The sequence below is a fragment of the Borostomias antarcticus genome (genome assembly GCF_949987555.1).
Source record: "Borostomias antarcticus genome assembly, chromosome: 3".
Taxonomy (NCBI): domain Eukaryota; kingdom Metazoa; phylum Chordata; class Actinopteri; order Stomiiformes; family Stomiidae; genus Borostomias; species Borostomias antarcticus.
This window is the reverse complement of record NC_140236.1, coordinates 10,678,681-10,702,588: the sequence shown is the minus strand read 5'-3', so window position 1 is coordinate 10,702,588 and position 23,908 is coordinate 10,678,681. Positions and strand designations below refer to the sequence as shown.

The window sequence follows — 23,908 nt, the reverse complement described above, 5'->3', positions numbered from 1 at the left end:
TGTTCAGGATCTAGAGCTATGTTCAGATCTAGTGCTCTGTTCAGATCTAGTGCTATGTTCAGGATCTAGAGCTATGTTCAGGATCTAGTGCTCTGTTCAGATCTAGAGCTATGTTCAGGATCTAGTGCTATGTTCAGATCTAGAGCTATGTTCAGGATCTAGTGCTATGTTCAGATCTAGTGCTATGTTCAGATCTAGAGCTATGTTCAGGATCTAGAGCTATGTTCAGGATCTAGTGCTATGTTCAGATCTAGAGCTATGTTCAGGATCTAGTGCTATGTTCAGGATCTAGTGCTATGTTCAGATCTAGTGCTATGTTCAGATCTAGAGCTATGTTCAGATCTAGAGCTATGTTCAGGATCTAGTGCTATGTTCAGATCTAGTGCTATGTTCAGGATCTAGTGCTATGTTCAGATTGAGTGCTATGTTCAGATCTAGTGCTATGTTCAGAACTAGTGCTATGTTCATGATCTAGAGCTATGTTCAGGATCTAGAGCTATGTTCAGGATCTAGTGCTATGTTCAGATCTAGAGCTATGTTCAGGATCTAGAGCTATGTTCAGATCTAGTGCTATGGAAATACAAAGGCGGGTTTGATGCTAAACGTGAAATCACATTGGCTGTTGTTGATTTCTGAGAACGTGATTGGTTCAGCGCGTCATGTGACACGTTTCCACTTCCTGATATCTAATCCAAACAATGCCGTCTGTGAAGCGTTCTAAACGTAATAAGCAACAACGACAACAGTGTTTGCCCGCAAGGTTGAACAGAAAACAAGAGAAACTAAATGGAAAGGATTGCGCAAGTTGTCATTAGCCGGTGCTAGCATGTCCAGTGAGCAGCAGGGAGATGGGGCTAGCGTTAGCATGTCCAGTGAGCAGCAGAGAGATGCGGCGCGTTTGAATGAGCTGATAACTGGGTTGATTTGTCCTAATTGTGCAGGGACTGGTCTTAAAATTAACATAGATCCTCAGAATAGTGGGTTCTGTAGTACTTTGCTCTTAGAGTGCAGTCTTTGTGAGAAATGGCTATCGCAAAAGACTCGGCTTCATGATACAACTAGGAATGATGTTGCATTTGATGTCAATGAGAGGATGGTCCTCTTAGCGCACGAGTTGGGGTATGCAGCTCTCCAAAAGATTAGTAAAGTGTTAGGGATCCCAGGGCTTCATCTGAAAACGTATCAGAAACATGACAAGAGGGTGACAGGTAGGCTATTGAAACGTGTTCCCTCTCTCTCTCTCTCTCTCTCTCTCTCTCTCTCTAGCCAATATCAGAAGCCTATACATACACAGTAGTCTCCCTCTCTCTACCTGTGGCATTTCTACATGCATCCATAAACTGACCAAATAAATGTTTAATTTCAGTTGCTGAAATAGAGAGAGGTCTGGAGTCCTTGCACAGAAGCAGAGAGCAGATTAGGCAGGCATATGCAGATGTGGACCCAGAGGTAGGTAAGATGACTGCCAATAAATGCAAAATGTTACAAAATTATTGCAGTTATTGAGAATTATTACAATAATTCTCAATAACCAGCGTTCAGTGGATAACATGAAGGCGGCAATATGGGGTAGTCTGCTTCACTGTATGTCCACTGATGACAACCCCATGCGCACCAGGAACATATTGTGGTTTTAGGACAGTTTTGTGGACTGCAGCTGAGTGGGTTCTACAAACCAGCTGCGAACAGTTTTGTGGACTGCAGCTGAGTGGGTTCTACAAACCAGCTGCCTAGAACAGTTTTGTGGATAGCTAGTGTGGTGCCATCTGAAGAGTGACTCTGTAGACCTATGACGGCGTAGCTTGATGTCTCCTATGGTGTTGCATTTGACGATGGTTATATCACTTGTTTGTTTGGCAATCTATATTTAGCTTCTATTGGTGTTTACCCTGCATTGTTTACCACATCTTGTCCTGTGTATTTATGAATCAGCTTACTCTTCATGTTCATTCATTCATGTTTTCTCCATGTAAAACGCTTAAAAAAAACACAAAAAGTTAGATAATCTGTTTTCTCATGCATGTCCTCGTCAAATATGTCTATCTTTGTCCTTGATCTGTTTAACAAAATAATACAAGCTTTCTAAAAGGGAATGTTCTCTTCCCTACTAACATTGTCTCGTCTCTAGTCTCGTCTTACTAACACCCCACTCGTGGGCTGTACCTTAACGTGGTGAGTGGGCTTCCAACTAAATAGGTCTTGCTTCTCTATACAAAATGTCTACTCCTGGACTATTTTGAATCCACAACATGCTGTGTTATTCAGTTTTCAGTTTCTATGTGTTTTCAGATGTTGTGTAATGTTGTTACTAATGATGTGATTGGATACTGTGTTTGTAAATATTGTTTTCCAATGCAAATGTATGGTTTTTTACAGTACAAATTTTCAAAGCCCGTTTTCTCAAAATGAGTTATTTCTCATCTTTGGGACATCAAAACCACCACTTGAGTAGCACCTACATACTGTACACCTAACTTTCCAGTTTTGGGAAAGGGTTTGGCCAAGGGGGATTTTTAAAATTTCATTCATAGCCTGATTTATATAACAGTTTATCCCTAAAACATGGCGAATTTTGGTCTTTTTATGACTGTTGACAGTATTTTCTGATTTCTGAAGTGAAGAAAACACTAAAAATCCCCCTTGGACAAAGTTTTGAATAGGGATATGTGAACAAAATGAAACAGGAATTTTGAATCTGGCTTGAACCAATTTAAAAAATTGATGTCCCGAAATTATGCAAATTAGCGCATATTTAGCACATATAATGCCTAATTTGCATATTAATCCATAAGATTTCAGAAAACTTGAGGATGCTCCTTAATGTACCTAACAAACTGGGGGAGTTTGATGGTGATACCTATTAAGGATTTATTTTTATTTTTTTTCCTATTCACCTGGGGTTTCCCCTTAAAAACGAAATTATTTTTCAATCGTTTCGCTCCGAGCAGAACCAGCATATTAAACGTTTCCGTTCTCGTGTTCCGCCACCAACATAGCGTTCCTGAACCGGTTAAGAACTAGCTAGCTGCCGGTGCCGTGAAAAAACGTGGGAAGAAAGACCAATATCTTCGCAAATAATCATTAAAAATTTGTAAAATCCGTGGAAAAGCTTAGTTTAATGTAGATGCAAAGGAACATGTCATTGGATCGTTATGACACGCATTTCAGGAAAAAAATCGCTTTTTACGATGTCAACTGCATTTCATTGCGTTTTGATCCAGTACTGGTAGGCTATGGTGCAATGATGAATCTAATCGAATCAAAAGAACTTTGTTTTAACAACGATTTTTGAGTGGCAGTTGATTCGACTCCCCCCGGGCCTCACCGAATTCCTCTCTCTCCTTGGTTTCACTTTGCCTGTCAAAATACGATTGAATGAGCTTCATTTTCTTGATTTTGTTAACGTTACTGGCAGGGGCATTCGGTGTCTGCACAGTCGTTTTTGGGTGAGGGCAGCTGAGCTGACATCGCGCGTCAAGAGTTCTGTGCGTTGCAGGTTGCAGTCGTGGGACTTGTAATAGAAAATAAAATAAAAAAGTTGTGGGACTTGTAGTTTTGTATACGGGTGTGCGAAACTTTGACTCTAGTCTGATCCAATTTGCATGGATTTATTTTAGGCAAAAAATGCGAGTGGAATAGTTGAAAACGGTACTCGCACAGTGTGCTCCTAAATGATTTTTTCTGATCGCACAAAACTATTTTTAGTCGCAAATGCGAGTAAAATGGTCGCACCTTAGAGCCCTGCACACATGATCTGTTTTATGACTTAGTCAAGACCTACTTAAGGGGAAACTCAATGGGAGCTTAGTTTAGCTGATGCAGCTGCTGCTTCCTCTTGCTGCTTCATCTGGACTGCTGTTCCATCCGGAATGCTTACTCTGCCACGACAACAACAATGTAATTGTGCAATAGCCTAGTCTAAAGCTAGGCTGTATTGTAACCTTAGAATGCTTATTGTTTAATAAACACCAGCGTCTGTGACGGCTTCTGGAAAACATCTGTCTGGAACTGAATCGATTTACATCAAAATATGGCGCTGTCGGCAGGATTGGGAAAAAAAGCTACCAACACCAGACTCTGGGAGGAGGAATCATTTGTCTGCACTGGGTGCCAGAACTACAGAACCATGGTAGGCTAAATAGTTTTGCCTTGGTGTAACAATCAATAGGCTATCCCTGTGCAGATAAATTGCTAAAAGCCCCCAGAGCCTGTGTAACTTACCAATAAAGAACCAGTTGAAACGGACGAGATGTTGGTGAAAGCCATGCATGATGTAGTACACTAACAGAGTGTTAAATGGTGTTTTAATGTTTTAATGTTGCATGCCACAAAAAAGTCACTTGGGAAAAATAAAACAGTACGCCAGCTAATTTAGTAAGAATAAATGGCCTCGGTCCTGTCAAAAATAGACAAAGGACTTGGCATTTCCCTTAATTAATGTGTTTAAGTGCGAAAGCAAAAGAATGGTGAGGACCGACTGCGACTTAGAGCCATAGACTAGGCTTGCACTAAACTTAATTTGAGCGTGAATTAAATAGTATCCCCAGAAATGCGTGTATGAAGGACATTCGCCTGAAGTGGGAATATAAAGGTTTCAGTCAGAAGAATTAGGGAAACCCCCAGGGCTGTCCGCAAACAATTGTGATTGTGTCCTAGAACAATAAACGGTGCTCTAACTGCCATCTTTCTGCAGGGGGGGGGGGCTGGCAGAAATGACATGATATGGAGATGACAGATGATACGGAGATGACAGATGATATGGAAATAATATAGGCTGCGCAAACCTATGTTCAATAGTTAAGCCTCGAAAAAGACAGTGAGACACCGTTAACGATAAAGATTAATTGGCAAAGTGTGGCCGGCGAACCACGATGTTAACAGATTGGAGAATGAACATAGTTGAATTGCTGGAATGTCCCTAAAAAAGAAGTAGATAAAAAATCCCAAAGTGGCTAAAATGTTTTTGTATGCTGAGAACACGCTACGCTAATATTGCTGTAACAATAACCTTGTAACAAGAAAAGCCAGCTGGCCTGGTAAGAACTAAAATGGCGAGTAAGAGGTGACCAGAGTTTTGGAGATGAGGAGAACATCATTTGAACTAACTCTGACCGCTATTCAACAACAATCTGTAACAATAACAGTTTGATTAGTCTTGATAAAATGTAAATGCTAAAATATGATGTAATGTATTTTGGAAGTGGTATGGCTAACCAAGAGCAAGTGAAATTATTAATTAATGCTAAAATAACGCCGTGCAATCGCTCTGACGGTGTGATGCTGGAGAGAGGCGATTTCTGTGCCAGGTGTGTGCATCTGTGGCAGTTACACACACTAACCCACAGCCCCTAGGCTATTAATAGAACAGCACAAGCCCCCACCTTACACTCGACACATACTGTAAAAAAGGAATCCAGTTAAATAGCACCATTTCTCCAAACACAGACCGAAATCTTAAAGCATACATATGAGTATGCAAGTCAAAATGTATTTCATTATAACTCAAAAGAGCCTTGTGTGAAAAATACTCTTGCATGGGAGCAATTGAAACAGCTAACTGAGAAAGGTATAGGGATGAATCATAAAATAACTATGGTAAGTTGTTAGTAAATTATGATATTAGACTATTGTGCCTGCACTTATAAATATCCTGAATATATTATTTAAAACAACAAGAACCTGCTAATGATAACTGAGCCAGTACTGTCTGTAATAATGAGTTTTGTCTCCCCAGACAGTCAGGAATGCTGTCGTGACATCTGGAGTGACCGTCACCTGGTGTAAAGGCATTCATTGTTATGAAGACACACTATATGCACCTGTCATTCAAGTGGAATGTAAAAAGGACATATGTGTGCTGATAGCCCAGAGAGTGAGATCTATTGTTGAACTAATTCATGTTGTTATAGGAGGATGCCATGTGACCTATTGTCTGACAGTACCTGAGGGAGAACAGTAGCCTACCTGAGGGAGACCAACTGGCAAGTTTCTAAATTTGGAATACTTGAATCTGACTTGAGTGGCCATTCATTGTGTTCTGTAGTGAATTTTTGCAGATATGGCTCATTATCATGAAGCAGAGGGGAATTAAGGTTGATAGAGTACAATGAAGACCAGCTCAGCTGACGCTCAACAGGTATTTATAGTCCTGTTTAGAATTGGCACTGTATCCACTATTGTTTACAGTGGGAATACTGCCTTTATCGAAACTATATAACATCACTTAAAAGGATATTACTGTAATGTAAAGTGCACGACATACAGATAATATGATCTTTTAAGATTATTTGTTCCAGAGTAAGGACAAAGGAAGTTGTGAAGGACAACCGACATATGCGCGGCTACCTACGTCGTCTAATTGGGTTGACGCTGCCACCTGTGGTGATGGCATGCGGATTAAGACAAATTACCAACCATTGACCACGCGGTTAATCGCCTGGTTGCCACGGACCGTTCCACGTCCTTCCATCTTGCAGGCCCGTAGGGAGGCTCGTTGTTAAGGTTTTCTGGCCAGGACTTTAATAAAACGACACAGCTGTTTAATATCTGTTAGTGAGTATTTACCTGCAGGATGGATGAGGAGCGGTGTGGCAGACCGGCGGTGCGGGTCAAGCGGGTGACACACCACCAAAAACATGTCGAGAGTGGTCGATTCGGGGAGACTGGGATCTGATGCTGCCGCAGCCCTTTGGCAGCTGGCCATGTCACAGACCCCAACTCCGCCTGATACCACACTTTACCATAAGAAATGTATCTCCTGACCGGAGAGATATTTCTATGACATAAGAACTAACTACTAACTTTAAAGGTACCCAACGAAACGTGAATCAAAACAATCAGTTCTTTGTTTATTTTCGAAATTCCTCGATTATATGGTTCCTTGTAGTCGAATAAACATGTTGAATCACTTGAATGTCTTTCCTACCTTGTAATTTCTTCGCAAAATGATATTTCGCTAATGTTTTGAAAACAACAAAGACGTGTGAAACATCACTATTATGTGCTCTGCATATTGACGCAATGACGTAGTACACGATTTTCGGGGACCACCTTCTCAAATTTGCTCTAGAGCGCATACTAGTGGTCAAAAACTACATTGGGTACCTTTAACTAACTTTGTGATGCGCTCTGGAGCCAAGGTCTTTTCAACAATGGTGAGAAGTTAAGGGCCTGGCAGAACAAGGGATTCCCTGCTTGGCTTCATTCCTTATCCATTGTGGCCTGGCCTCCGAGAGCCGGAGGAGACTAACTTTACGACCCAACGACCCAGAGAGGAGAAAGGACTAGGGCGAGTGAGTACTAACCGAGTAAAATCCTAACCAACCAGGTAGTGGAATTGACTGTTTAAAAGTGAGAGGGAAAGCATATTGACTAAAGACTATTATTATATAACTGTTGGAAGCTTATAGGCACTGACTATTATTTTAATTTATAGGGAAAGATAGAAGCAGTAATCAATTTAACTGTATTTAAACTAATCAGTATTAGTATGGATTGTAACTTAACCTATAGTGTACATTAGGGCAAGAGCGAGGAATAGGACGAAGTATTAAACAGATTTTTGTTAAATTATATTCCAGACTATAAAGTCCCAAGTTAGAGACAGGCCGTAGGCTAATGTAGGAGAAGTCCTATCAAAACTTGCATCCTTAAAGTACCCTACAGATCCTGCCCACCAACAAGCTTTTGATCTCAAATGTAATGCCAGCTATGGCAAAATGTGTGTTGATAGAGGGCCATGTCAACCTGTTCTTAAATATCCCAAAAAATCAGATGGTCGATCGTTTCTCAGTACTGTAAGTGGTATGATGTTAGGCCATGGTTGGAGTATTCACCAGACAGGGATCCTATGCACTGCCTCAGCTGTCGACTTTTTCTTAATGAAAAAAAGTAGGTCTGAAAAAATGCAAGAGCATGCAGGCTCAGAGGCCCACTTAACAAGCATGGTGTGATGGAGCACATGCAAAACGAGTGCTGATGTATCAGATGTTCAAGGCAAGGCAATAAGATAGCGAGAGAAACAAACCGAAATTTCTACCAGATTGATTGACATCATTTCATATCTCACATGACAGGGAAAGGCTTTCAGGGGTGAAGACGAGTCTGCCACAAGCTCAAACCAGGGCAACTTTCTTGAACTTGTGAAGGTGTTTAGCCAGTAGGACAGTGTACTCAAGCTACATTTAGATAATGCCAAAGAGAAGAAAAAGAAGAAGACTCACATTTCGCTCCTCTCAAACAACATAAAATGATCTCAACAGCTGTGGCCACATTCTCAAGAAGAGAGATAGGGAAAGAAATTAAGGAGGCCAAATTATAATTATTCCATTCTCATAGACGAAACCACTGATGTATCTCATAGTGAGCAGGTGTCCATTGTGGTGCGTTATGTGTCCGAAATGGATGTCAAGGAGCGCTTCCTCCAGGTCTTTAATGTGTCAAGTACAACAGGTGAGGAGATGGAGAAACCCGTTGTGGATTTGTTACAGAACAATGGCCTCAGATCGAGAACATGCGTGTTCAAGGCTACTGTACCTTGCTGCTAACATGAGTGGTCATTACAGAGGACTGCAGTGAAGAATACTGCAACTCAATGACTAGGCTCTGTACTGTACGTGCATAGCCACGCCCACTGCTTAAAGGTACCCAACGAAACGTGAATCAAAACAATCCGTTCTTTGTTTATTTTCGAAATTCCTCGATTATATGGTTCCTTGTAGTCTAATAAACATGTTGAATCACTTGAATGTCTTTCCTACCTTGTAATTTCTTCACAAAATGATATTTAGCTAATTGAAAACAACAAAGATGTGTGAAACGTCACTATTATGTGCTCCGCGTATTGATGCAATTTTCGGGGACCACCTTCTCAAATTTGCTCTAGAGTGCATACTAGTGGTCAAAAACTATTTTGGGTACCTTTAAATCTCGTCTTAGACCCCGTTTACACCTGGCATTAAAATGCGTTTTTGGTGATCAGATTGCAATCTGATCATGCTAAACCACATGAAAATACAGGTGTAAATGCGCCCAAAACGTTTTGAGGACGGATTGCGATCCGATCGGCCAAACCACCTCCGGAGGTGGTCAGGGACGCATTTCGACCACATTTAATAGAAGTGTAAATGGAAATGCGTTTTCTTATCCACATATCAACAACGTGGGCGAAAATACGTAGCCGTTGGAACGCACCGGTTCCAGACCAGCAAGGAGCAGGCTTCCATGGCAGCTAGCAAGAAAGCATTAATTGATCCTGGTAAGGTTGGAGTCCAGACGAGACAAAAGTGTCTACTCTCAATTTAGTCAGACGAAAATATTCAAGAACAAACAGGATGTGACGTTCGATTGTCAGTTGGACAGAATCGTTCGGATCTCAAACGGATCGGGTTGAAGATAATCGAAACGCATATTAATGCCAGGTGTAAATGTAATCAGGCTAAATCATTATCTAGATACAATCTCGATAGGAGACACATTTTAATGCAAGGTGTAAACGGGGTCTTAGTTGAAAGTTCAAAATCAAGCCTCCATGAAAAGACACTGCATTTGTGAAATGCCAAGAGGACCTGTACCCTGGAGAGCATGTGATTCAACCGCAGAAGCTCTCTGACACGCTGGGCACGCAGAGAGAAAGCCCCGAAGACCCTTCTCAAAGTGATGGATGCTGTGGTCAAGGTCCCCGAGATACTGATGCAAGGATGTGCCTTAAGGCCATAGACTTTGAGTTTACGCTTTGCCTTGAGATAGCCACTCCAGTTTTTGAGGTCACCGCACTTGCCTCTGATGCTCTGCAGAAGCAGGGTATTGACCTGTCCACAGCATATACTGTTGTTGATGGAGTGATGGACACCTTGTCCAGCCTGAGGACAGAAAAACAGTTTGGGATACTGTTTAAGAAAGACACTGAAAAGACAGAAGCTGCCGGCATCAGCATCCCCACAGTCCCCCCTGGACAGCATAGGCAGGAGGGTGTCTGCAAAGTATAAACAGAGTTCTACTGCAGCCACAACGATACACTCCTTCCAATCAATAGAAGACTACTATAGAGTGAAGATGTACTACCCCTTCATTGATGTCCTTTCTGAGGAACTACACAGGAGATTTAAGGAAGATGGGGAGACGGACTAGTAAGGTATTCGATGTGCTCCACAGTTTTACGAAGGCCGGCAACTGGATAGGCAAAAATGCCATGGGTCCTGACTCTATTGAGGTCATTCACACACTGTGAATTCTATGGAGAAGAAAAGCCACAGACACCGTGAGCCCCACATGAGAACATGTCCCGGAAAGCCCTGGCACAAAATCACCTGTAGATGAACTGATTCTGGGATAGGGAGTGATTCTTGATCTGGTTGCGTTGGAAGCAGGTGCTCATTCTAGCCCAGATTGTCGATTGCCATGTCCTCAGACTTTTGATGGCGGAGATCTTGAAAGTCTGGCATCGCGAGAGTCACACAACACTTATCATTATTATTAAAAGGGGGGGGGGGGGCGCCAATTGTTGCGCTCGTGCAGACAACCAAGCAGGCCCACACCGGCCCACTTGAGGACCAGTCCACCATTGCAAGTGAGACTTTCAATTTTAGGTCTAATCATTAATTGCATGAGAGCTCCAGTGAGCACAGAGCAGTGGTTGCAGGAGGAGTAGAGGAGGAAGGAGGAAGAGCAGCTGCCCACCAGCCTTGAAGGAAGGCAGAGTGAAGGACACCTCTTCACCAGCGTGAGTACTAACACAAAGGCCACAATGGGTGAAATTTCAATCATGTACTAAACTCTATCAATGCAACATTGTGAGCATAACCCTAATAAATGGCAGAGAGACTAGATTAAGGAATAAAAGTTGCTATATATGATGTTCAGTAAGCTATGTTTTAGAGCTGTGCTATTGTGCTACTTTTAATTGCCTCAAATTTCCTTTCAACAGGACTCTACCTTTTAGCAGGACACCTACCAGAACAGGACAGTCTATTATTTTCTGGACAAAATACAGAAATTCCTATTTGCATTAAACCCTTGTTGTGATGCATGTTTTTAAATGAGAAGGCAATAGTTTCAAAATAAGGGGATATGATAATGTATTATTGAACAGCCATCTTGATGGTCTGGACCACAGAGAGGTGGAAACAGAGATAGAATTCTTTTTCGGAGGGAAACATATTGGATACACTCCCTAGGTACCCTCATCCGAATGGTCTAAATGAGGAGATTTAATTTGCTTGTTTTTTGTGAAATGCAGTTTACACAATTTTCATTATATGTAGGCTACAGTGCATTATGCTGCATCATTTCTTATGCTTTCTTGGGGTTTTTCTTTGTTATTCCTGTGAATTGTAATACAACTGTTGTCGATAACAGTGCCTATAATTACCACACCTGTGTGTGTGAACTGGTTAGATTATCATTGCATGCCGAAGAAGGGCTCTACCCGAAACTTCCATTTGGCAAATAAAGAATATTAGAAAATTTGGAGTGCTGCCTATTTTCTTTCTTTCATCTACATTTATGAGGATCGAGCACCTGGTCGTAAAGACTCTAAAGACTGAGTTGAGCACGTATTGGCTTACTTTTCAAATGAGAAGGTACAATTTAAGAAAGCATTCACTAGAGGGCGACATAACACTGACTGTAGTTCGCATTGATGGTAAGACAGCAGTTCAACACTGCTCTGATGCTGTTCCACAGAAAAGATGGTATGTGCTGTATCTGTTATGATCACTGACTTGTACACAAGATCTGTACGTAATAATTCACACATAACAACATGGCATCTCAAATAATATTTCCCCAAACTAAAGCATCAGTCTTTAGTAATAAAGACCCCCCCCCCCCCCCCTCGGTGATTTTACATCCATGTTCTATTCACTCTTTATTCAAGGACCAAGATTACTTTTATCAAGATTCCTTTTATTTGTCACATGTAATGTATGGTGTACAGTCACAGTGAAATGTTGCTGCCGGCTCCAGGATTATGCTACAGATAACCTCTAATACTCAATTTCCAAATTACAAAGACTTTGTGATGCAGTGCATTTCCTGTCCTTCAAATAACACATAAAGATGGGAAAGGACATCTAGTGTGGGCCAGCCCACACAGTCTCAGAGAGGCTGACAAAAACACAACTGTCAGCCTCTCTGCTGCCATGAAAATACCACAGTTTCATTGGAAAACTATTCACAGGATATTGACTAGATGGAGTGGGGTGCATTTATTCAGAAGACTCTAGTAACAATAGTTGTCTTTTCAAGGACAGGCACGCTGTTCACATTTTGTGCAAACAAACCTTTGAACTATTAATGCTGAGAGCTCAGACAACACTAGGCCAGCTACAGTACAGTTAATCCGCGAGGCGGTATGACAACACAGTAAAAAAGCAGTCAAAGAGTGGTGGAATCTGTAGATGGGGAAAGATGCTGAATTCCATATCAACTCCTAACCCATTCCCCCCGTTTGGTTCAACACGGCCAGATCTGACAGGATACAAGGTTCCAACTACAATGGCGACTGCTTCACCTTGCCTTCTTATCGGCAGGAGGGAACTCTCTCTGGTGGGGCGGGGTCAGGGATTGATTGGGGAGTTCAGTTCAGCATACGGGCCTGGGTTTCCAGATCAGGTCATCTCCAGCGTGAGGGCCAGCAGCAGCAGTATGGAACTCAGCCCCGGGGTCTCCCGACAGCACGCCGCCACAGCTGACGACGAGAGAGAAGACTTCACCTTCACTGACTTTATCTGATTTACTTACATCCATCTCTTACAACTCCTTCTTAATCTCAGACACATATCTACTAGATTCTCACCAGGAAATATCCGCCTCCCCGTATTAAGTCTTGGGTTTTCTGTTTAAAACAGAGAATTTGAAGTCACTATTATGGGATGTCATGAAGCCGTAGGGGGATAGACTCATAAAAACAACCATTGTGATGTGACCCCCCCCCCCCCCACACACACTCACTCACTCACTCACTCACTCACTCACTCACCAAACACTATGAGGCGTGTGTGTGTGTCCGTGGAGCCCAGAGGGTTCTGGGCAGTGCAGCGGAACATGGAGCCGTTGAGCTCAGCCGGTACTCGCTCCAGCACCAGCTCCCTCCCATCATGCATCGCTCTGCCGTCTAGCAGAGGCCCCCCAACCTTGGTCCAGGTAAACAGAGGCTCAGGGAACACCTCGTTCTGTAGCAGGGAGGTGGAGGAGAATACAAAAAACACCTTTACTGTCTAGTTGTAGTCTAGCCTGTGCTTACCACATACAGTATTCTGCAGATGACTGTTCTACGTGTTCACACTGAGCTGGGCAAAAGAGCTTTTACATTTGCTGGTCTCTTTGCCTGGAACCCCCTCCAGAAAGACTTAAAATTACCAGAGAATGATGCCTTTGATCCAATTCTAAAGGACTAAGAACATGAAAGTATTTGAAACTGACACTGTATCTCATACTGTAACTGCCAAACGATTAGTAAACTACTTACTAATCACTAGTTAAGTATTTGTTAATAGTTGATATACCTACAGTTGGCCCCATCTAGCCTTCCACCAAGGGACCCATCTACACACAAATTAATACATGTTTAGAAGTAACAAATCATTATCTAAAGGTTAGTAAATATATTTGTTAAGACCCGCCAATAGTTTATAGACCATATTGGAACGCTATTCTAAAGTTGCAATGATTCCACATTTGCTAGTGTTTACAAATGTTATTTTATATTTGAAAATTAGTAAGTAATTATTATCAACTCATCTGTAAAAGGTCAGTTAATATATTTGATAATACTCTGTTCATGGGTTATAGACCTTTTTGGGATATTATTCTATAGTTAAAGCAACTATTCCTCATTTACTAACACTGTGGGCGCCAAATTGCAAAAATATCACATCGTACGTTGGGTTGCTTTAACTAATAGTTTGTGGATGATCTATTGACTATTTATAAGGGATACTTGTAAATCACTAACCAACTATTAACAAACATTTAACTCATCATTAATAACTCATTAACTAACAGTTTGGGGATGATCTATTAACTATTTATAAGGGGTAGTTATTCTAAAGTGTAAGCATCAATATAACAACATTAAGGCAAATAAAGTATTGAGTGATTATACTGATCATCCATCACTACATGGATTCATCATGCATTTTAGTAGGCTCAACATGATCCCAGCAGTATCTAAATATAGTTCTAGAGTATAGAAACATCTGGTGGATAACTGATCACTGTCTATCTATTGGTTAAGGGTACAGTAAGTGAGCTCTCAAGCTGTTATACTTTTAATTAAGCAAATGCCTTCTCATGTACAACTTAGATCAATTGGATCCCATTAAGACTGAATCCCATTTCCATCAAGGCAAATGCTTGGACACATGAAAATATTCCTCAGAAATCAAGGCTTTGGACTTCACATTTATATCAATATGGCCTAAGTGGCTGTTTGAACTGCATTTTTGTGTGGAAAATGAAAATGTTATCATTCAAATATACGTTGGCAGCTTAGTTAGTTGACAGCTTAGTTTAAAGGCTTCTGCTTCCATGCTTTCAATGAGCAGAAACCAACGTTTGTAAGAATGCACGGTTTCTCTGACACTTACCCCAGATGATCCGACCTGGAATCCCTGGACCGTGATTCGAACAGTGTCTCCTACCTTGGCTCTGCTGGGGCTCATCAACAGTTTGGGGCCCCGAGGGGCCGCTACAGAGGAAGAGAAAGAATCCCTTTTAGAATACAGTAGGTCTGTCTTGCTTTACAATAGTCTTTAGAGGCCTTATTCTTTTGACAACTTGAGTCAGTTCTCTGTGTACTACAAAAAAGCATTCAGTTTCAAAATCCATTTTGTATGTGAGAGGTTTTATAGAAATAGCTGTTTTTGATATGCGTATCCTCATATGATCAATCTACAATATCTCTGATCTATTTATTATTATTATTATTATGTATTACTCATGGACTTTGTTAGCGTGATGATCACTTACTTGTTTGTTTGTGTATTTTAATGTGTTTATAGTGTTCATGTTTTTAAGCTGGACCAGAATTTTCCTCTGGAGACTAAAGAGTAAATATGTATTATTGAATTAATACAGTCATAATTACTGACATGAGGTTTATGCTGTAAAATTAATTATTGGATTCCTACGGCTTCTTAAGCATGCATGTTTTTGTCGGTTGTCATGCATTTCCAGACGTGGTTGGGAGTGATAGCGTCTCTGATCAAACGCAAATCTGAGGATTATCTCCATTATTTGAGTTACCAGACATAATCAAACGATGGCAGCTGTTCATTACTGGGCTACAGTAGCGACGATACTCTCAGTAGTGATGATACTCTGCGAGTCTGTTAAGGTCATGTAGGCTTAAGGAGATGTTCCCTCAGTGAATATAGAAGCTCTGGGCTCGTACTGATGCTGCGAACCAGGAATGTTCAATGTCACAGAGCTAGAAAAAGTCAGGGGGTTACTTTGCTTCAGGCACCTGTTTATCTGTTGTTACAGTGTACTTCTGTAGAAACATTAAGTTCTCATAATGGTGCAGCCCTAGAACTTTTATGAGGCTTAATTCAAGTTTTATAGTTTCATAATGTACAAAGGCTGCATGCCCACTACAGAGCTACTGTATTTCAAGCTATGTACTGTAAGTGCAGGCTTTTACCAGCAAACTGAGGTGCTCAACAAGGAATTACTTTCCATTATAAGTGTGCTGTCTGCTTTCTGGAGGTTTACGCCAGAAAGTAAAAGACTGACAAACATATGTTCAAAACTTTGGGGCATGTGGTGGGTGCACGCTCTGATTTACCAGGAAATTACTTTTGTAGTTCACAAGCTAACATAACCGGCTACTATTTTAAATAAGTAATGTCTAGACTGGTACTACTCACCGAGTGTGACCTCAGCCTGCATGGGCATGGACAGGGCTGGGTGTTTGACCTCGCAACTGAACAGAGCGTCGTTGTCCAGCTGGGGGTTGAGGCTCCAGGTGAGCAGGGCGCGCACCTCCATGGTGCCGTCCCGGGCCGCCTGCCGCTGGTGCTGGAAATAGTAGAGGGGATCAGAGCTCTGGACCCAGCGTGGGAACTCTCGACTCACCACCGTTTCCGGGATGACCTCCGTGGTGGGGTTGGGGTCCGGGTCTTTGCCAGGAACCCCGGGTTCTCTTCTCCCCGGTTCCCCCGCCCCAGGGCTATCCTGGTCCTGCCTCTCCGGCTTGCCCTGCTCCGGCAGGGGGAGGGACTTCTGGAGCTTGGTGTCGTCCAGATCTCCGCCGGCGACAGGTCGCGACCCCCGTAGTCCTGCTGGGCCCTCTCTGCTCTTGCTCTCGTCCCCCATCGCAGAGAAGGACTGGGCTGGTGGAACCACCTCTATTAGCTCTCCGTCCCGCTTGAAGTGGACCTGACCGGGGAACCGGGGAACCAAGGAACATCAGGACTTAATGTTCTACACTACGCATAGCCTGGTGGTCGTGGGTAGGGACAGTGGGCTGCCTTACTCACCAGAGGAGCCGGCTTCCCTCCAGTTACAATGCAGACCAGAGTGAAGTTCTGGGCTTCATAGCGACTGAATGGAGCTAGGCTGTCTGCGGCCACTACAGAGATGGACTTGGGAGGTACTATGGAGAAAAACAGCAAGTGAAGTTGGACAATCTATTCTATCTATACGTCATTCAGCTAGGGGCTCGTTTTTGTTGTTGTTGTTTTTTTTTTTACATAGTTTTAGGAAGGACAGAAAATGAAGATGGACCTTGAAAGAGCATTTGCAGTCCATCACCCCTCATTCTCTTGACTCTTACCCATGACAGGGAGCATGATACTCCCAGACGCTAAGACCACCCTGTCCCTAGATGCCCTGTCGTAGATCCCTACGTGACACTCATAGGGTCCATCGTCCTCCATCTGGACCTCAGGGAGCCTACCAGGACACAAAGACACAGACACATACAGATCACAAACACTCAGGGAGCCTATCAGCACACAGAGACATACAGGTCACAAACACTCAGGGAGCCTATCAGCACACAGAGACATACAGGTCACAAACACTCAGGGAGCCTATCAGCACACAGAGACATACAGATCACAAACACTCAGGGAGCCTATCAACACACTGAGACACAGACACAAACAGATCACAAACACTCAGGGAGCCTATCAACACAGAGACATAGATCACAGACATGTGATTGGATTTGGAGAGCCAGTGCTCTTCAAAGTGCTCAAGGCACTTCAACATTGCAGAGAGGGATAAGTCTATCATCGTGAAGTGTTTAAGTGAAAACGTGAATGTTCTGCATTTGAGGTTGCAAGTCAATCATCTCACCGGACAGTTGACTGGTACACCAGGTCCTCTTGTTTGCGTTTATCTTCCATGTGGGAGTAGTTGGTGTTGTACATGGCATCGTAGGTGAAAATCTTCTGCTTGGCTCCACTCCCATCTGTCACCTGTGCAATGGGTGAAGCACTCTAACTCGACATCACTTCAATACAGTCATTGTTTTGTACAGTCATCAGTACAATACAGTCGTTGTTTCTATGCTCATATCGCACACACTTTCCGTGGAAATACAATTAATATTCTTTTCTAATTCTTTCAAGACTTGCAATTTTTGTAAGTTGCTTTAGATACAAGCGTCTTCCAAATGCATGTAATGTAAGGTAATGTAATTACTTTTTTTGGGCACTTTTGATCAATGATGTACTGTATGGCTGCACTTGAACCACTTTATAGAGGGGTAATGAATTAAATGAGAACTGTCAAATAATGGATCTCAGGCTACATTGCTAGTACTACACACACTTACAGTGGTGACAGAGTGCAATTAATGAGAGCTTGAACTGAAGGAACCTATTAGGTCTACAAGCCTTCTCCACAGAAGTGAACGACCTTGCTGTGGAAATAGCAGATAATAGTCCTCTTTTGAGGACAGCTTTGAATTGAATTGTCAAGAACAAACACAATAAATGGGCAGTGTAGTGCTAACTAAATAAAAACAAATTTATGATGACAAAAACTATGACGGAATCTTTTGACATTTTCGTCAAATAAAAGCTAGACGAACATGTTAGGGAGGGACGATTTGGGAAGAGATCCAATCAGAATGCTGCGATTTCTATGAAAGCCATGGCTCATGCTGAAAAACCCTGAACTTAGAAGAGCGCATAGAAATTTAATTCAATAGCTTTGTCCATCATAGATGTTTCCTCCAGGAGTATACTGTATGAGTTGAGAAATGGTTAAATAATGCATTACTCTTCATATACTATATACTAAATATATACTAAATACTAAACCCATTTGATTTTAGTTGACTAAATCTACTGTAGATTTAGTCAACTAAAATCTTAATGCTATTTAGTCAACTAAAACTAGACTTAACTAAAACAATTCAGATGACTAAAATATAACTAAAACTAAATAGAATTTTAGTCAAAAGACTGACTAAAACTAAATCAAAATTTGCTGTCAAAATTAACACTGAAGGGCTGTTAGCTGCAAAAACATGTTTGGTACATTTTTATACATGGATAAACAGGGACGACACTTTACTTGAAGCACATTCTATGAAGTATTGAATAATCATAACAGACCCGTCCATCATAATACATAGCTTGATGGAGGAAGTCATCCAGCATCATCAAACCTGGAACCAAGTAACTCAAGTGGTAATAAAATCATGATAGAGTACTTCATATAACAGCGTGTCATCCCCAATAATCACATCATACTTATCTTATCATCACTACTAATCACAAGTAGCTCTATAACTGTATCCTGAGGGACTTGTCATGACACTTCAGAGGACTGAGTCATCAAGTACCCTGTCACCATGTCACATTCACCCGGTCACATTCACCATGTCACATTCACCATGTCACCTTCACCCTGTCACGTTCACCATGTCATGTTCACTCTGTCACGTTCACCATGTCACGTTAACCCGCTCACCCGGAACCACACGATCTCACGCAGGTTGCCGTCGGTCCTGAAATTGCACTTGAGCGTCACTGTGTCTCCGATGACGACGGGAGGAAGGGGCTCGATGGCGACGGTTAAATAACCTGGTGTTCCACAACAACAAAAAACATTTGAATGTGTTCAATCACACTCATATAAGACTGTGTATAAAGTCTTGAACTGCACTCAAAACTTAACATTTTCTTCGCAATTCATTACACACTGGTTTTATATAACTGTAAGACTCAAATGTATAGCAACTCGTGCAAATATTTCTCCAGTAACAGCTGGATCATCTACACAACCAAACCATGCCAAATTTACACTGGCACCAGTTGCATGATGATGGTTTGATGGATGATGCTTTATTCCTGCCATTAGAATGACCTCTGAGCATGCACGCAAACACTGAGCCTGTAAGAGTCAAAAGCTTTTAAAAGCCTTAATCTCTCCGCTGCACAGCATTTGAGGATATAGACTCAGTGTCTAAACACTTTCTCTCAGAGTGTTATTGGTGTATTTCCATTCATATGGCTCATGTTGTGACAGGAAGAATTTCAAAGAACTTCACTTGATTTAAATATTAAGAGTATATCAAGCCCTAGCTCTGATGATGCTTGTAGGATTATGTAACTATACACAGTGACCTTTGACTCCACCGTGTTGGTCATCAGGCCACTAAGTGTCATGGCCGGGGATGATCTCAGTACAGCCAGTGTGGGCTAGGAGCTCGGAGGCATTAAACAACACTGGCCTCTACACTGTGACGTCACCCACCCACGATTATGTTTTCCATGTCTTCCCCTTAATCCCCTTCCAGCTGTTGATCCACAGACTAGCCATTCAAAACTGCCACCCTGCTCCGGATAGAATATGGGAGGAGAGAACTAGATTGGCATGTGAACATACTCATGTCAGGGAGGGGGGGGGGGTGCACTTCTTTGACCCTTAACTATAAAGTGTGTTCAAATACTGAAGGCAAAAATATATCTTAATATAAATAATAATGACAGAAATGTCCGATGGATGAATATCTCAGCAACCCCACAACCAAAAATGCTATAGATTACCAGGTCGAAACTGAGACTATTAGTAACCATGTGACCATGATTTGTCCATAGGTAGCGCTACAGTAACTGATTCAACATGAAACCAGGTACTTGTGTCTTTCCTCATGGGGAACAAATTTGCCTCAAACCCATAGTCTGCCATGGTGGATTTTTTGGTGTGGCAAAACCTATAGCCCTAAAATATTTCTGCTTATACACTGTAAGTCTGATTGGTCTGAAATTATGTGTGGTGCATGTCTCCCTATAGGTTGTTAATAACTAATGGCCCAGAAACACTACACGAATTCAGGCCGATTTTGGGCCGATTTTTTGTCACCGACAAAGTGTCCAGCGTCGGATCCGATTATGAAAGGGAACGATGAAAAGCCTTGTAGTGTGACATGATCAAAGATCAGCGATTTGGCGTCTTGGCGTCTCAAAGATAGGGAAGGGGAGTCAGATTCTGCCACAGAGTTGGAATTATTTGGCACAACACCCCGCCACCATAATTTCTAGTATAAATAAAGCTTGAATACAGTGCATACAATAGGATACTTCTTCCATGACTGCCAATTTCTTGACCGACCTACCTGAACTCGCATAATGACGCGCATGGTCATGAAAGACAGCATACGATGATTTGTCGATTTGATCAATTTCAAGATGGCAGAGAGAGGGGCATTCACCACAACTCATTTTTCCCATTGCCAAGTACATTTTGCTTTGTAGGCCTACATAAAAAAAACTATGCTTGGTGTCTCAGTAAAGGTAGGTCTGTTATACTCAGAACCTGTCCACTTTCTAAATTTGAAAGTTCTTTCGCTGATATACTATGTAGGCTAAGCTATATGTTAACTACGTTACTGCATACTGCAGATCTTTCTATGGGTCTGGGACACTTCATGCAAAATACTGGTGTTCAAATCCTGGCAATTGAACGCTGACACTAAACCCCAAATTCGCTCACGTACTGTCGCCGGGGCCTTTCTGTGTGGAGTTTGCATGTTCTCCCTGTGTTTGCAAGGGTTTCCCCCATAAAAGAACCCAATAGGAAAAACATGCAGAGGAACAGATTGCTAATGCTGTCCGTCAACCAATCCTAGTGCTCGGACGGATAGGAGCACTTGGATTAGTTCCCAGGTGCACACTGCTCTGTGAAGAGCAGAAGAATTTCATTGGTGGAGGCTACTGTCATTTCTGTGTGTGTTTCAGCGTTGCCACCTCATCACTGTGTGCTGTCTCACTTTATGACAATAAAAGTTGATTGTTTTTGATAGGCTGTGATAGACAGATGGTTCATCCAAGCACCTGATAAGTATTTTTGAAAGTGCCTTCCCTTTTTCAGTTTCCAACAGAGCTCCCAGATGGCTGTGCATATAATAATAATAATAATAATAATAATAATAATAATAATAATAATAATAATAATAACTTTATTTGATATAGCGCCTTTCATGGGACCCAAGGTCACTTTACAAACATATCAGGAAATCATCAACAAACGACAAAGAAAGCACAAATCAGACAGAACAGTAAGAAGGGACAATAAACAATAAACTAATGGAGACCAGGTGTGTGTAGAGTGGAATTAAAAATTGAAGGCAACATTAAACAGGTGACTTTTGAGGGTGGATTTGAAAGTGTCCAGAGAGGTGGAATTTCAGACATCGGGAGGGAGAGAGTTCCAGAGTGTGGGGGCGACAACACTGAAGGCCCGGTCCCCAACGGAGCAAACCATCTGGCACGTCAGGTTATCATGGGTGGGGGACGACAGGTTCACTGTGCACCTGTTGTTTTAAAATAACAGTGGAACAGAACTCTCTCCTCACAATCAGTCGTTTCTGGCTTGTTGTCCCACAGACTCAGTAGAACACATACATCATTCTTACTCCATTGATCGCCTCCTTTGGAGGATCAGGTTCAATCCTTATCTGAGGCCCAGCTGTCTGCTGTTTGTGCTCTTCTCACAGATAGATATGGAGGACAGTGGCTGCCTCGTCCAAACAGAGCCCAGGCTCGCCAGATGATAGTAGCCTACCGCGAGACAGCGGCTTGAAAGAAGGAATATTTTAAAGCAGTCACGCATCATGGTCACTGATGAATAGAAGCCGCCCATCAACACGAAATATGCTCTCCAATGTACACACTGGGGGTCCACCTCCTTCTGATGATTGACAGGACCCACCTTGAGCGGACAGGCTGTTTCAAGCAGATGATTGATGCTGAAAGCATCACATATTGTGTTACCCAGCACAGCTGAGCTGTAACCCCGCTCTGCTGATTGCTCTAAATCCCTTTTTTGTACAAGAAGTAGAGCTTCATTCAAGAATTGTCAGACTTGGTTCTTAGCATTGGCAAGATATGCATGTGCAGCTTGTCAGCATGGGTTGAGGCTGAGCTACCGTGTGCAGTGATTGAGTAGAGCTCCCTCCCTTTCATTTCACTGCATGTGTCATTATTGTATTACTGTGCACGTCACAAATAAAACTACATTGAAACTTGAATGTTAAGATGTATTCTAGTAAAGCTGATTTTGAAGAACGCTTTGCTTAGAGCATGTATTGTAGGCTACTTGAAGAATAATTTTCATGTCTCTTCATGTCTCTGACACACGCGTGCGTGCGCAAACGCACACACACACACACACACACATTTTATTATCTATTAGCCTACTCCCCTACATGCATAGGCTACTAAAGAGATCATGATTCCACTTTATGTTTGATAATTACACAAATATTGCTCTGAATGTTTGGTTTGCTGGTATTTTTTCCCAGCCCAACAGCCTTGGGACACCTGGAACATTTAATCATTTTAGTGTACAGATTACTTTTGCGAAATGGGTCAGAGCCAAACAAACGCGTTTATCCCCCAGATAATCAATCACAGCAACCTGGGTTGGATAGGACATCAGAGCCTCATAGCCCCCCCCCCCCCCCCCCACCCACCCCAAATCAAAAATAATTTCCGATTATATCGAACATGTTTCGCATTAAGAACTCTTTGATATTAAAATTCGATTCACACGGATTAATGTGGTCGGGGACCGAGCATGGCCGTTTTGGCTAGTGCGACTCCGATAAGAATCAATTGCTTCAGACGTTGTAGCCTACGTGTGAAATGCAATGAGCTGCAGCCAGCAGCTAAACCTAGACGGCCTCGTTAATTAATTTACAAGTTCCAAAAAATATGTAAAACAAACTAGATCCAAAACAGCATTAAACCAATAGGCTATAAGGTCCGTCTGTCATCAATTGCAATGTTCACAACTTTCATACAGAAACTTTCAAGGCCATATGCTGTAGAATAAATTAATAAAACAAGAACATTATCATTATTAACAAGTATCTAAACACCAAAATATGGACTTACCAACTGCTAAATTCAAGAAATCTGCACACACGAGTAGACACAGAGAAAAAGCACCACTCATCTTCCTCCGTTTTGAGGTCAAGTTGACGCTCCATCTGCCTCCAGACACCGATGATGTATGATCCACCGTGCCCGGGGCACGGGGTCGGACTCGCATCCCCATTCGGAAAGCTTCATGCTATATTGCAGCGAATACAATTTATATTGAGCTTGCGGTTACATAGTTTTCTCCCATTCATTATAGCATCTAGAATGACACCGTGTGAGGAATATGTGGCAACAGATTTGCTTTGAATAGATTTCTCCCTATCCCTTACTCCCTACTGTAGGTCGGTTCTCTCTCTCTCTCTCTCTCTCTCTCTCTCTCTCTCTCTCACACACACACACACACACACACACACACATACTCTCACTGTGACACACGCGCGCGCATGCGCGCCCACACAGTACATGCACACACTGAATCATGGAATTTGGCTACTGTATGATTTAGCATTAACTTAGACGCAATAATCAGTGTCTGGGTTGCTGCAAATGTTTATCAAATG

General features: G+C 42.1%; 1 protein-coding gene across 1 annotated transcript; it reads right to left on the bottom strand.

Annotated features, from left to right (window-relative positions):
* Positions 1-12,608: 12,608 nt before the first annotated feature.
* Positions 12,609-23,421, bottom strand: igsf21b (immunoglobin superfamily, member 21b; the record flags this gene model as incomplete). Its single annotated transcript, XM_084436005.1, has 9 exons — positions 12,609-12,688; positions 12,980-13,172; positions 14,589-14,689; positions 15,870-16,380; positions 16,482-16,597; positions 16,778-16,896; positions 17,305-17,426; positions 18,931-19,043; positions 23,361-23,421. 9 exons carry the CDS (start codon positions 23,419-23,421, stop codon positions 12,609-12,611), a joined length of 1,416 nt encoding a protein of 471 aa, XP_084292131.1.
* Between the last annotated feature and the right edge of the window lie 487 nt (positions 23,422-23,908).